At 44.6% G+C, this 14,906-nt stretch overlaps 1 protein-coding gene across 6 annotated transcripts in view; it reads right to left on the minus strand.

Moving 5' to 3' along the window:
* Nucleotides 1-14,906, minus strand: part of TTLL11 (tubulin tyrosine ligase like 11) — a 266,029-nt gene that overhangs the window by 207,836 nt on the left and 43,287 nt on the right. For 5 of the 6 annotated variants that reach the window (XM_073806536.1, XM_073806534.1, XM_073806535.1 and 2 more), the window contains exons 2-3: nucleotides 7,316-7,412; nucleotides 574-707 (exon numbers count right to left, since the gene is read on the minus strand). In XM_073806536.1, the coding sequence (XP_073662637.1) occupies nucleotides 574-707; nucleotides 7,316-7,412 (231 nt within the window). The remainder of the gene's footprint in view (nucleotides 1-573; nucleotides 708-7,315; nucleotides 7,413-14,906) is intronic. The other variant, XM_073806538.1, reaches the window with a different exon arrangement.

Consider the following 14,906-nt stretch of genomic DNA (forward strand, 5'->3'; position numbering starts at 1 on the left):
TACCATTCCATAGAGAGCTTCCTTTTCAAAATTACCACTTCAAGCTGTTTTTGTTTACTGTTTGGATATGGAATGGGTCATTTGAAAATTGATTCTGGAACAAATTTAAAGCAGGACACTTAGAAGGTTTCCCCCTCAGTTTGTCAGACCTACTCAGTGGTCTTGAATGAGAGCCCAACCTCCCACATTTCACGCCACGAGACGCCAGGGAGACCACACTTCTGGGATTCACCCTAACAGCCCCAGTCCGCGTGTGGACTCAACACTCTGCTCCAGGTCTGACTCCCTGGCTCTGCAGACGCCCTGACCCCATGATCTAGCTCCTGACACCATCCTCAGGCCTGTCTCCTGGTGTCAGGACCCACTTCTTCAGTTTACCTGCCTGTCATCCTACCCGTTCAACTCTGCAAGCTGCCTTGATCGCGGCAACACCTGCTGTGTCCTGTTAAGGCACCCCCTAAACCAGTCTCAGCTTCCTGGGGACCCCTTGCCCCAGCTCCCAGCACACAGGACCCAGGACCAAGTTGCAACCATCATAGAATTCAAGGGTCATGGGGACGGAGTGCCACCTACCTGAGCCACAAAGAGCTGGAACTCGTCGGGCAGAATCCACGAGCGAGGGTAGAAGTTGTACTCCTCAGGAAAGAGATTCTGCATGATTCTCACTGCTCTGCTCAGAGTAATTTTACGCACCATCTCCGTCATGCCTGGGGAGAAGAGAAGTTGTGCGGTTTTAACAACAGTGGGCCACTAGCTATAAAACAGCCGTAAGTGGGGACTTTTAAAACCACCCACCCGACATATTCACCTTTTCAGACAGGATTTTAAAAAAAGGTCTGAGTGGTTCCCCACAGCAGTGATTCATGGTTTGGCAAGACCTAGCAAATTAATGAAAAACTTGAGGGAATAGATGGATATTTTTTTCTCATAAAAATGAAGCATCAGTTTAAAAGAATGAGTTTCCACCTAGTTTATTATTCCACTCTTTGTCAGCCCCTAGATAACAAATAAAGAGAAGAATTTGTATCTTGCACTTGAAACTTAATATCCGCTCTAATTCTGGGCCACCACGCATACCTCTGGGATTCCTTCCATCTTATACCCTGGAGAATATTAACTAGTGGACTCTGGTTACATTATGAGAAGCTTAATTAAGTTGCTTTGTTTTAATCTTTCATGAGTATTAAAGGAATAAAACAGAAAAATACACACCTTTCAGCAGAACATCTGTCTCCTTGAAATAAGGACACGAAGTGGAGAGGTTAGCACAGCGTAATTTATAGTTTAAGGGGAAAAAATGGAATCTGTAGGAGTTCTTCAGTTATGAGTACTGAAACTGACATTGATCATATCTCATTAATTTGCCCAGAGGGGATGGAAATGTCTCACTTAGGAAACATTTTAGAAGAATGGTAGTTTTTTCCCTTGTCACATCTTTAGAAATGCTGACAAGAAAAGAAACGGAGTATATATCTTAGCAAATTTTAGGCAAATAGGTAAAAATTATTTAAAATTTTAGCATGCTTATTTCTTAAGGCAAATATCACTGCTCAAAAAAATGGAGACTAAAAATGGCCTTCACCCTGAAAGGGGCCACACAGTTCCATCAATAACTAGAAATTTGCTAGCAAAGTCATTTTTAATAGAAAGTACAAAGTTCCAAGTCAGCTTGGCAGGTCCAAATTACTGCATTGCAAATGAGCAAAGTCAGAATGCATGAGGTTTCTCTAAACTACGTTCAGGAAGCAAAGGGTGAACACTGAGAATGAAGGCTTTAATAATCTACTTCTTGCTTCCCTCAGCATATTAAAAAGAGCAATAAAAATCTAAAAGATGGCAACTTCAAGATGTCAGTGCCTAGGTTGTTAGTTCTTGTTTAGAAGGAGACAGAGAAGATTAAAAAAGAAATAAAGGAGCTTTAAAGGCACTAATAAACTGTGCTCTAACACGGCTTCTCTGATATTAGAGGAAACTCACTGAGGACACTTTTCTGAACTTCCCAAGAAATCAGTATGAGTCCAAAAATTAGAGCTATTTCCTTTTATTCCCCCATGAGATTAGAATTTTTGAGTTACAAACACTGGAGCTGAACGCAAAGTACACGAAATTCCAACTTCTTTGGAAATGCTTTAGTTGTGTTTCACATTTTAGTTATAGTATTAAACTAAAAACCTGCTTAACTGAGTGCAACACAGCACCTTACAGCAAATACGTGATGCTCCCTGGCCAAACAGTGCTGTGGTATTGTCCGACCTTTAATGGCCATGTGACAGGAGAAGGTTTGCTTTCAGGAATCCCTCGGCGGGTCAGAAGGACTCACATAACACACACAGGAGTGCTGTGAGTACAGGAGCGTGGTTCGAATGCTCCAGAGAAGCTTTGTGAAAACCAAGGTCCAGCAGATGGAGTAAGTATTCATTTTAAATCCGCAGTGGCTCCTTTTGTCATGCGGCTCACCAGCCCCCATGCCGGCTAACAGATCTGTTTCTGAGTTTACATCTGCGTCTGTCTCCAGACAGTTCTCTACAAAACCCAGCCAACTTAAGAAGCATCCCTTCAAGCCACTGGCTACCTTTCCCACAGGCTGTAGACGGCTCACCCCGAACCCTGCCTCAATGCCTGTCTCTGGAAGGCAGCAGTGTCAACCTCCCTCAATCCACTTTTACTGACGCCTTTGTTCCTCCGCCATCTTTAAGCTGCAGGGGAAGCATCTCTGAGCCCTCACGAGCCCCCATGTGGTGGCTGCAAGCATCCCTGCCTCTGGCAGGGGCTCAGAGGGAGATGTGCGCTCTGTCATCTCTCAGTAAGATGCGGACAAGAGCAGCTGCTCCAGGGCATATGCTTCCAGAGTAAATCTGTAAAGAGGGAGGTCACTGTCAGGCCATGCTGGCTCCACACTCTGTCTACCTTCTCCAAGCAGCTGCAGCACGTGACCCCTCCCTGCGACCCCTGCCCGAGGCTCTGGGACCCATTCTGACCTGAGGCAGAAGCTCTAGGTCCAACCATTAGCTCCCCTTTGGGGAGCTTGGACCCTTTCTTTGTAGTCCAGTTAGATAAGGAGGATTTTAATTACTTCTCTGAGGCTCTGTTGCCTGTCCCCAAAGTTTGGTCACCGGTCCTTAGCTCCTGGTGCCTGAGTGGCTGCCTCAGCGACGCCTTTGCCCTGCAGTCTCCGACGTTCCTCCTCTGTTCCCCCTAAGCCTCCCCTGCAAGGGCTGGAGTCCTCGTGTGACTTGAGCCCACTGGCTGGGCTCCTGCTATACTAACAGGTTCTTTTGAGGCTGACTGTCTACCTGCACTTCTCAAGAAGGTCTGTTCCTAGATGTCCCTATTGTGGCCGTTCCCCTGTCGGTTGGGGAAAGCCCCTAACTCAGGCTGCAGCTTCTCACCCAAGAGCTTGCCTCCTGCCACTGCTTCTGGGCCTGGGTTCTTCTGTCTGCCTCGCTGGAGTCCCAGGGCCTCGGGTGGTCTCGGCCCATTGGTGTTACACAGAAGTCTGACCCGCAGGCTTGCCCACACAGGCCTACTTAGCCCAATTTAAGACAAAACAAAACAAATCAAACACACAATCTGAGCTATGTTGGGAGTGCTATTCAATCCAAGTATCATTTGTAACAATAATTCTTGGCAAAAACACATTAAAACCACCAAACAACAAGCAAACATTTATACTTTCAGATCCTGGATACTGCAGTGGCCTCTTAGCTGTGTCCTCTCTCAGCCTTTCCACCCCAAACCCCCAACCTGCACCCCTGCCTCCAATGCATTCCCTCTGGCAGATCTTTCCAAACTGCAGGCTGGGCCACGTCACTCTCTAGCTTAGAAATTTCTCAGTGGCTCCCGGTGAAGTTTGGGCCCTGCCTTTCACCTCTCCACCACCCTATCAAACTTGACCCTTTCTAACTAGCATGGGCCACGTGCCCTTTGCTGAACGAGCAACGTGCAAAGCTTTCCATGCCTTTGCACCCCATCTGCTCCCTTGATTTGCAAGGGGGACAGGCCCATCCATCCCTGGAGGCTCAGTTCACATTCAATCCTCTTTTCCAGGATCTCTTGCCCTGCCTGCCCCACCAAGCAAATCTGGGTTAGGTCACGTGCCCTTGTTCCACATTCGCACAGCATCCCTCTGGCATGGTGCTTATTTTGTATTTGCCTTCTCTCTTTACGTGCTTTTCTCCTTGTTTTTGTATCCCTAGCCCAGACCAGTGCTTGGCAGATGGCTGTCCCCAGAGATCCCTCGCTGGAGCCCCCTCCTCCTCTGACAAAGTCCCCTCCTCAGGGTGGGCTCTCAGGCACCACCCGCCACGTGGTGCCATACATCTCAGGCCCGGAAACTCAGCAAAAAAAACTGTTGCTTGCGAAGCTGAGAATTGATGGTTCTAGGCTTTCTTAAGGCAAAGACATATCTAAATCAGATTATTTTTAGTGAAAGTCTTAATTCATCAGTTAAGATATAATAACATATCTTGAAGGAAATTGCCCATAGAAAAGTGGCTAAAATCTAACGTGCTGACACGAACAAAATAAATTACTTCCATATGCGTATCCAAAAGTTTTCAGTTTATTCAGCATGTGAAGTGTTTATCCTTGCCTGGCACGTCCACTAGAACTTGCTCTAAGTAATACACAGTGCATACAAAATGCATCTTCAGAATAATGGGATATATCACAGACAGCACATAAGCGTGGACACCAACGGGGCCAAAGGACAGACCATTCTGGAATCACCCCATCACTAAGGATTGCTGTCTTTCACAGGGCAGAGTGTGGCGGCCCTGGCCCACTGCCTACAGGCCTGCTTTGTCACTGGAGCTAATTAATTGCTGTTAGTAAAGTGGAAAATTGTACGTACCTGTCACTGGCACATGGAACGTGAGATGGGGCAAATGTGCTTCTTTAGAATGAATATTCTTATATCACCTTTAACGAAACTAGCCCTTTGAGTGTATTTTTTTCTGTATTTCTATTTGCGTCCCAAATGTAGAGCTATAGCGACTCCTTCCTTCCGACTCTCGGCCACCAGATGAGGCGTGAGCAAATAGGGAACATGTCAGTGAAGCCTCATTTGATAATTCATGTCTTGGGAACTCTGTCCATATTCAAAGAGTTGTTCTCTTCCAAATTATGTTCTCCCAATATCCCAATAAGCTCTTTTAGTGGCATCAAACGTCATCTTTTATGAGCAGCAAGACAGAGAAAATAATAGCTATCCCATTAAACTGCGCAAGGACCCTGGCTGCAAGAGTGCTCCTTATTCTCTGACAAAACACTTTCTCCTCTAAGAACCAATCTGACCTTGGGTTAATTTTCTAGCTCTGTTCCCCAGGAAACCAATAAAGGGAGAAAGTTAGCTGTGTGACTAGACAACAAAGCATATGGTTAAAGTGATCCCTTATTGTCATCTTGCATAAATACCTGGTAGGGAGCCACAGCTCCGGGCTTTCCTGAGTGTAGTGAATCTTGTAACTGAGCATGACCCTGGTGGGGACCCTGGAAGCTGTGCTGTGGAGGAGCTATGTGAGCTATTGGCTCCTACAGGGTTTCTAAGTCAAGGGAGACCCACATCCACCAATGTGGATCTTGTCTCTTTGCACCTGAGCTTTCACTTACGGAGCCAAAGACTAGCTCTGGAACCCTTGCCATGACGCCACTGAGAAGAAATGTCTGACACTGACTGACTGGCAAGCTGTGTTTCCTGTCCTGTATCCTTGTAAGTAAAGCTGAGCCAAGTGGCCCGTGGTGGTCTGTTTGCTTAGTTGAAAAACCCGCTAGTGGACATGGCATAACTTGCCAATGTATAACGTATGGCTATTGGGTTTTGTGAGAGGTATTTTCTTAAAGACGTGGCATGGAATTCCAAAGAAAAAGAATAAGTTGATCCTCCTCTTAAAAATAAGCATAAATGAAACAACTAGAGAAAACAACTACACTCTGGCTGCAACTACGTAAACATACATAAACATGGGTAAGGTTTGGGAGAAATTCTAGAAATATTCACCTTGTGGTTTTGTTCAATGAGGATGGGATTCATGGTGGTGTGCTTTTTAAAAATGATATATTATTGTATCCTATATGGTTTGTGCCCGTTATGTTAAAACTTCTGAAAATAAGTGGGACCCCTTTGGCTGGGATCATACCCAGATGAACCAAATGTCCCCTTCTCCCTACACATGCCCACTTAACTTAACCAGCCTCTTCACTTAGCCATTCAAAATAATGAATATAATCATGGCAGAAGAGGGCGGTAGAGATTAATAGTAAAACGGAAAGGTATACGATAGGGCGGAGGCTGGGAGTGGCGTGAAGGGGCATCTCGGAGTGTTGGCTGTGACACCTGTGTGGCACCGAGCCCCCCTTGCAGTCTCACTAGACAATAGTCTCACTAGACGATGCCTTCAGGTTAAAGGCAGAGGCTGTCCGCAGCTCCTGTTCCCAGTGTGGAGACTGGTGTATTTCGATTTTAAAATGGGACCTGCAAATACGATACTTAAAGAAAATGGAAGCTGCGAACCCCATTTCTGTGATACTGTCCCAGAATTTTAGTACTTCTGTTTTCCGTCTCCTGCATATTAAATAGAAATTGAAATGGTCTATTTTATTTTATTTATTTGTTTGTTTGTTTATTATTTTAGTGCAACATGCAGCTTTTATTAATGTTAGACTAACTCTGTAGGGGAAACGGTTCCTTTTATTGCTTTAGGGTCCTGCTTTCTCCTTTCCCTCCAATGGGCATAAAACTAGGGCTGCCTCCGATTCGCCATCAGTAGGTGAGACAGCAGTTACGGAGGGCCTCGGTGTGCCTGGAAGGACTGCAGGAGCCGTGGGAACATCCAGAAGTGTAGGAGGCGCGGCCCCTCCCAGGACCTCACGGTCTACCTGGGCAAGCCACACACGTAGACGTATTCAGAGTCCACGTTCACTGAGTCATTGAAATGTTCCAGAAACTATGGTGAGTGCAAATGGACTATTTTTTTTTTTTTTTTTTTTTTGCCTCTTGAGAATATAGTCCCCTCATGACGCTCCCATATTATATCTGAAATCCAAAAGGTGAAAGTCATGTTCTTCCGCCGGTGGAATTAGACCGGAAGAGCCTGTCTTTTTACGTTTTGGAACCTCCAGTCTTAAAACCCTTGGTGAGTTAAGTCCTGATCACCTTGCCTCCCAAGGTCACGGCACTGAGGCAGCGTGTAGGCAGCCATTCCCAATTAAGAGCCCTCCAGTTTGATGTCTAAACACTGTTATGTTTTTGTCGAAGAGCGTACCCTGAGGCTCAGCCCTGGAAACGTTTTTAAATGCCAACAATAACAGTGGATACCTGGAAACTTGTTCACTAGACCGGAGAATATGTCACTGTCGTGAAATGAAACTCCATGCCAGTAGATGTCACAAGGCAAGCGTCGGCCAAATGGGAACTAGAAGAAAGAGGGGAAATGTGATGAATGACGGGAACAAGAAGCGCAGCTCCGGCACCGAGGGTCTCTTCTGTACAAACTCCCAGCGGCCTGGCACACATCACATGATTTAATGCTCATAATAAGCATGTGAAGTTGCTGACCTTCTTTCCCATGTTGCAGGGGAAGAAACAGATTAAGACAGGCTAAGTAAGTGTCTCAGGGTCACAACCACTGAGAGGCAGAGTTCTGATTCTACGTGGCGGGCACTGTACTAGTGACCTTAGAGGCACCCTTTTGTTAGAATCCCCATAACCATCCTAGAAAGCATGATGCCCATTTCACTGATGAGAAAACTGGGGCTGAGAGGGGTAATGTAACATGCCCAAGGCTGCACAGAGCTGGAAATGGGAAAAGTCAAGAACTGAATGCAGGGCTGAATTCCAAACCATACTTCTCTTTATCTGAAGACCACAACATTCAAACCAGTCCCCCCAGAACGAGCTTTCACAATCTCTTTCTATCTCTTTCTCTCTCTTCCTTTGTCTCTTATACACACACACACACACACACACACACACACACACACACACACACATACACACACACAGTCCACAAGGGCAGGATATATTCCCCAGTGCCTAAAATGGTTCCTGGCATTCAACAAAGACTTTTTGAATGAATGAATGAACGAACCAGGAATGGTCCTCTGACTCACGATGAGATAACCAGGTTCTCTCTTCCAGGAATATGGAAATCAGAGATGCCCAGCAGCCTCTGCTGGCCCTTGCACTGGAAGTGATCAAAAGCCAGAGCCCGGCAGCTGTGCTTGGCCGTGTGCACAGCCTGACAGAGAAGCAAAGGCAGCCAGTTTGCTGAGAGAGGAGAAAGGAGCAGGTGCAGAGAGAAAAGCAGAGATGAGGCCATGTGGCCCTGGCAACACAGACTGAGTGGTCTCAGTTCCCAGGGCTTCTAGGTCCTCGGCCCAGACCCTTCTGAGCCCGGCTGTCCCTTCTGTCCTTGGATCCTGTAAGGCAGCCTCATACTCATAGAATGCATCTCCTTTGCACAAACTATAGGGTTTCAATTACTTGCAACCAGAAAACCCCTCACTGAGACCAAAGGGCCTGCTCTTTCTACTACATTTTGCTGCCTCTCCACAAGTTCTGCACTTACACAATGTATTTTTAAAATGCGTAACTCAGATGACCCCCCTTAAGGGAAAAGAGTGAGGACACGTTATTTCATATTTAGAACCTGCTTGTTAAAAGACCAAATGAAGAGAAATGTCAACACATTAAACAAAATCATCCAATTTTCCCGTCCTAAGACTATAGTTAATCAGAATTTTTATCTGCTCCAAGTTGAGAGGGCTGAGTTCCAGTGAGAGAACACAGCATTAGCAATGAAATGGTGGTGACTCAATGCTTTCCAACGATTCCAAATTAAAATGAAGGCAAACAGACTCAAGGCCTTTAAATCATTCACATTATCTCAAAACTGTGCCAAAGTGAGACATATAGTACACACTCTATTAGCATTAACAACTTCCATCTATTAAGTGCTAATATAGAGGAGGGAAAAATAACTTAACCAGGGAGGCTCCTCTGAAAAGCAGACTATCCAGGCAAAGTTTACTAAGATCCAAGTGGCTTTGCTGCCCACACTGCAGGAGCAACACGTGCTCCATGTCAGTGGATTACTGAGGACTCCTTATCACCCTTATGATCTCCTTTCAGTTCTTGGCACTTTAATGATTCCTAAATCAACCTTTCATTCAGAGCCCTTAGCTCATTCAGTTTTGAGAAACTATCTTTTTCTAAATCAATTTATTCGGTAATTTCTTTGTGCCAGGCACTGTGCTAGGTACCGAGAACACAGAGAAACACAATTTTAAGTGGGTCCCAGGACTTCATAATCCCACGTCTTTTTAAGATCTTTTTAAAAACTGCTTAAACAGCTAACATCATGCTCAATGGTGAAAAACTGAAAGCTTTTCCTCTAATATCAGGAATGAGACAGGGCTACTCACTTTTGCCACTTCTGTGCAACACAGTATTGGAAGTTCTGGCCAGAGCAACAGGCAAGAAAAAGAAGTAAGGAGCATCCAAATTGGAAAGGAGGAAGTAAAATGATGTTTGCAGATGACATGATCTTATATGTAGAAAATCCTAAAGATCACACACACACACACACACACACAACCACACAAACTGTTAGAAATAATAAATGAATTCAGCAAAATTGCTGGATATAAAATCAATACAAAAAAATCAGTTATTTTTCTATATATTGACCATGAACAGTCCAAAAAGGAAATTAAGAAAACAATTCAATTTAAGAAAACAATTCAATTTACAATAGCATCAAAAAGAATAAAATACTTAGGAATTAACCAAGGAGGCAAAGACCTGTACACTGAAAATTACAAAATGATGCCGAAAGAAATGAAAGACACACATAAATGGAAAGATATCTCATGTTCAAGGATTGGATTTCCTATTATTAAGATGTCAACACTACTCAAAGTGATATATAGAGTCAACGCAATCCCTACCAAAATTCCAGTGACCATTTTTTTTTTCTTGCAGAAATAGAAAAATCCATCCTAAAATTCATATGGAATATCAAGGGATCCCAAATAGCCAAAACAATCTGGGAAATGTCACACTTCCTGATGCCAAAACGTATAACAAAGCTACAGTAATCAAAACAGTGCATAAGATAACAATGAGATACCACTACACACCTTAAAATGGCCAAAATCCAAAACACTAACACCACCAAGCGCTGAAGAGGATGTGGAGCAACAGGAACTCTTCGTCCATTGCTGGTGGGATGCAAAATGGTGCAGCAACCTTGGAAGACAGTTTGGCGGTTTCTTACAAAACTAAACATACTCTTACCATATGATCCAGCAATTGTGCTCCTTGGCATTTACTCAAATTAGTTAAAAACGTATGTCCACAAAAAATCCTCCACGCAAATGTTTATAGCAGCTTTATCCATAACTGCCAAGACTTGGAGGCAACCAAGATGTCCTTCAGTAAGTGAATGAATAAATAAACTGTGGAATAGCCAGACAATGCAATTTTATTCAGCACTAAAAAGAAATGATCAAGCCACGAAAAGACGTGGAGAAATCTTAAATGCGTATTATTAAGTGAAAGAAGCCCATCTGAAAAGGCTACATACTGTATGATCCCAATTATATGACATTCTGGAAAAGGCAAAACTACAGAGACAGTACAAGGATCAGTGGTTGCCAGGGGTTAGGAGAGAGGGAGGAATAAATAGGTAAAGCACAGGTGATTTTTAGGGGAGTGAAACTACTCTACGTGATACCATAATGGTGAATACATGTCATTATACATTTGTCTAAACCCAGAGAATGTACACCACCAAAAGTGAACACTAATGAACTATGAACTTTGGGTGATAAGAATCTGCAATGTAGGTTCATTGATTTTAACAAATGTACCATTTTAGTGTACTGTTTTTTTGATAGTGCATATGTGAGGGTAGTGATCATAAAGGAAAAAAATCTCTGTTCCTTCTGCTCTATTTTGCTGTGAACTTAAAGCATCTCTAAATCATCTCTAAATCCAAACTGATAAAAATAACTTCTAAAAAACAGTATGGTACTGATGTAAAGACAGACATATAGACCAATGGAATAAGATAGAGAACCCAGAAGTAAACTCTCACATATATGGTCAAATGATTTTTCAACAAGGATAACAAGACTATTCAATGGGGGAAAGACAGTCTTTTCAACAATTGGTGTTGGGAAAGTTGGACATCCACATACAAAAAGTTGAAGTTGGACCCTTACCTTACACCATACACAAAAATTAACTCAGAGTGGGTCAAAGACCTAATCATAAAAGCTAAAACTATGAAACCCTTAGAAGAAAATATAGGGGATAATTTTCATGACATTGGACTTGGCAATGATTTCTTGGATATGATAACAAAAGCACAGACAACAAAAGAAAAAAATAAATAAATTGAACTTCATCAGAATTAAAATTTTTGCATCGAAGGACACTGTCAACAGAATAAAAAGGCAACCCATGGAATGGGAGAAAACATTTGAAAATCATAAATCTGATAAGGGATTAATATTCTGAATATATTTTAAAAACTACAACTCAACAAAAACAACCCAGTTAAAAAATGGGCAAAAGGGTCTTCCCTGGTGGTGCAATGGTTGAGAGTCCGCCTGCCGATGCAGGGGACACGGGTTCATGCCCCGGTCCGGGAAGATCCCACATGCCACGGAGCGGCTGGGCCCGTGAGCCACGGCCGCTGAGCCTGCGCGTCCGGAGCCTGTGCTCCGCAACGCGAGAGGCCACAGCAGTGAGAGGCCCGCGTACCGCAAAAAAAAAAAAAAAAAAAAAAAATGGGCAAAGGACTTAAATAGACATTTCTGCAAAGAAGATATACAAATGGCTAATAACCACATGAAAAGATGCTCAACATCACTAATTATTAGGAAAATGCAAATCAAAACCACTTCACACCCATTAGGAAGCTATTATAAAAATAATAATAAAAAGGAAATAACAAGTGCTGATGAGGATGTAGAGAAATTGGAACCCTTGCACATTGGTAATGTTAAAAACCACTGCGGAAAACAAAAATTATCACATGATCCAGCGATTCCTCTTCTGGGTATATACCCCAAAGAACTGAAATCAGGGATTCAAACAGATGTTGGTACACAAATGTCCACGGCAGCATTGTTCACAATAGCCAAAAAGTAGAAACAGCCCAAGTGTCCACTGATTATCCATCAATAGGTAAAGAAAACGTGGAGTATACACACACTGTACTATCACTCAGCCTCAAGAAGGAATGAAGTTTTAACACCCGCTACAACATAGATGAACCCTGAAGACATTATGCTAAGTCAAGTAAGCCAAACACAAAAGGACAAATGTTGTATGATTCCATTTCTGTGAGGTAACTGGAGTAGTCAAATTCACAAAGACAAAGTAGAATGGTGGTTTCCAGCGGCTGCGGGGAGGGAAGATGGGGAGTTATTGTTTAACGTGTACAGGGTTTCAGTTTGAGAAGATGAAAATGTTCTAGAGATGGATGGTGGTGACGGTTGCACAGCAACGTGTATTTAACGCCACTGAACTGTACACTTAAAGACAGTTAAGATGGTGAATTTTATGTTATGTATATTTTACAGTAAAACAACAGCGACGACAAAACTCTCTGCTTACACCCCACCCCCTAAGCTAAGGGGCCACTCACGGCTCTATTCTGAGCTCTCTGGAGCCTGGAATGCTGCGTGGATTTTCACGGGGCAATTGAAAATTGACAAGTGCTTCTAAGATTCCCCAGTCCCCATTTTTCTCAAGTTCACCACCATCCTCCCAGTTACCTGGGTTCTAAGTCTTGGAATCATCTTTCCTTTTCTCTTCTTCAAACCCTTTTGGAAAAAACACTGGATTTGAGGTCAGAAGACCTGAGAGTTCTAGACTTGTCTCTGTTCACTTACTATCTATGAGAGCTTAAGTAACCAGGACCTCTGTGTCCTTGGTACACTGAGATGAGGAAACCACCGGGTAGTGACAGGGACCAAACAAGGTAACGGAAATGAAAGTGCTTCGTATGCGCCACAGAACAATACAAATCTGAGTTCAACATTAAGTGTGAGGAACCTACTTAGTGGCACAGTGTGTCTCAGGTGCCAAAGACACATGGGAACACGTCTGTCTTCATGGAGCGCACAGTCCATGGGCAGAAAGGGTTGAGTCCAAGTCACACCAGTGTATCACTACAAAGCCCGGTGAGGGCTGTGAGATGAGGCCCAGAGAGCAAGGAGAGTCCAGGGGACTGAGCACATCCGGAAAGTCAGAGAAGGGCACCCTGAGTCAGGAGACCACGTGTCCACCAGCCCCGGGCAGCTCCAGCCGATGCCTGTTGTGCCGGTGTCAACATTAATTGTGCCAATGTATCCGTTTGGGCAACAAATTAAACGGTCACTTCACTCCTGGGAAAGGGCTATTAGAGCCGAGGTTGGAAGGAAGATCAGGTACAGGGTGAGAAGGAAGAGTGTTCCAGGCAGAGAGAACAAGCGTGTGAAAGCCCAGACACAGGACTTAGCGGGGCCCACTGGAAACCCTGCAGGAAGGTCAAGGCGGCTGGAACACAGCAGATGAGAGGAAAGGAGTGTGGGACGGGACTGAAGACTGAGGCAGAGGCCGCCCACGCGGGCCTGTACCCCGGTGCCCCGTGGAACAGTAGGTCGGTCCTGGGGGAAGAGGATGACTGGTTGGGCAGACTGAGTAAGAGGGACCAGAGAGAGAGTGCGAGCACGAGCCCTAACAGGCAAGGGGAACAGTGTGAATGTGGCTGGGAGGTCAAGCAAGATGGGAACTTAGACGTGATGACATGGAGAGCTTCGGAGCCACTGCAGTCCTCAGTGATCACCTTGCTGATCCCTTCAGCACGTCGTACCATGCTTATAATTTGCCTGCACTGTTAAGTATTTCACGTGTAGCCCTTATGTCCCTCATAACACTACAATTTCCAGGACCACAACAACTGGACATACTGTCTCAGGTCCCCAGTGATGTCTAACCAGGCATCCAGTGGGCTTTAGGCCCAAGGAAAATGAGAAGCAAAATCCTGAGAACCCTTCTGATGCATGCCCTCTTCCTCCCCAGTATCCCACTGGTCAGCAAGTCCTCTGGGTTATCTCCTCATTTATAAGTTTCCTCTCCTTCCTTAATCTCCAGTGCCTTAATTCGGGGCCTCCCTTCTCACTGGGATGAGGACCACACCAGCCTCCTGCTCAACCCTCCCCCTCCCCGCACCCGCAAAGTCTCCCCTTCCTGTCTACTCAACACCCAGAGGGATGTTTTTTTAAAGCTCTGACCATGTTACTCTTTCGCTTACAACTCTTCCCACATCAAAGCTCCAAGCCTGGTCTCAAAGACACTTCCCAAACTCCCCTCTGCCACCCCGTTTGCTTCAGGTTGGGCCATGGACACCTCGGGCACTTGCACTGTTACTGCCAGACTACTTTTGACATCAAGCGTACAGCACTTTTCTGTTTTGTGGCCTGGGTTTCTGCATGCCATTCCTTTCGCCTGGGATCTTCTGACTCAGCTGGACCATCCATGAAGCTGTCTCACCAGCTCTCCCTTCTCTGAGGCCTCCATCACTTACACCCTTCACAGGTCATTCAGCAGCAGCTCGTCTGTCGGTCTGTCTGCTTTCCCACTCGTGGACTCTTTGAAAATGAAGACACCTTCCTAAACTTGTGTGTCTCTAACACCAAGCCAGAGACTTTATTTTTAACCTTTGTGAGGTCAAGAATCACTTTGAGATCCTCTCCAGGAAAACACACATACGCACAAAATTTTCCATGTGATTTTAGGAGAATTCAGAGACTCCCTGAAGCCCCTAGTTGTTCACAGACACCATTGTTAGCAACACCTGCAGCGTGTTTCATGAATGAACACTTGAATAAATGGACCTGTGAACAGCAGC

The sequence above is a fragment of the Tursiops truncatus genome, chromosome 6 (assembly GCF_011762595.2).
Source record: "Tursiops truncatus isolate mTurTru1 chromosome 6, mTurTru1.mat.Y, whole genome shotgun sequence".
In the NCBI taxonomy this organism is placed as follows: Eukaryota; Metazoa; Chordata; class Mammalia; order Artiodactyla; family Delphinidae; genus Tursiops; species Tursiops truncatus.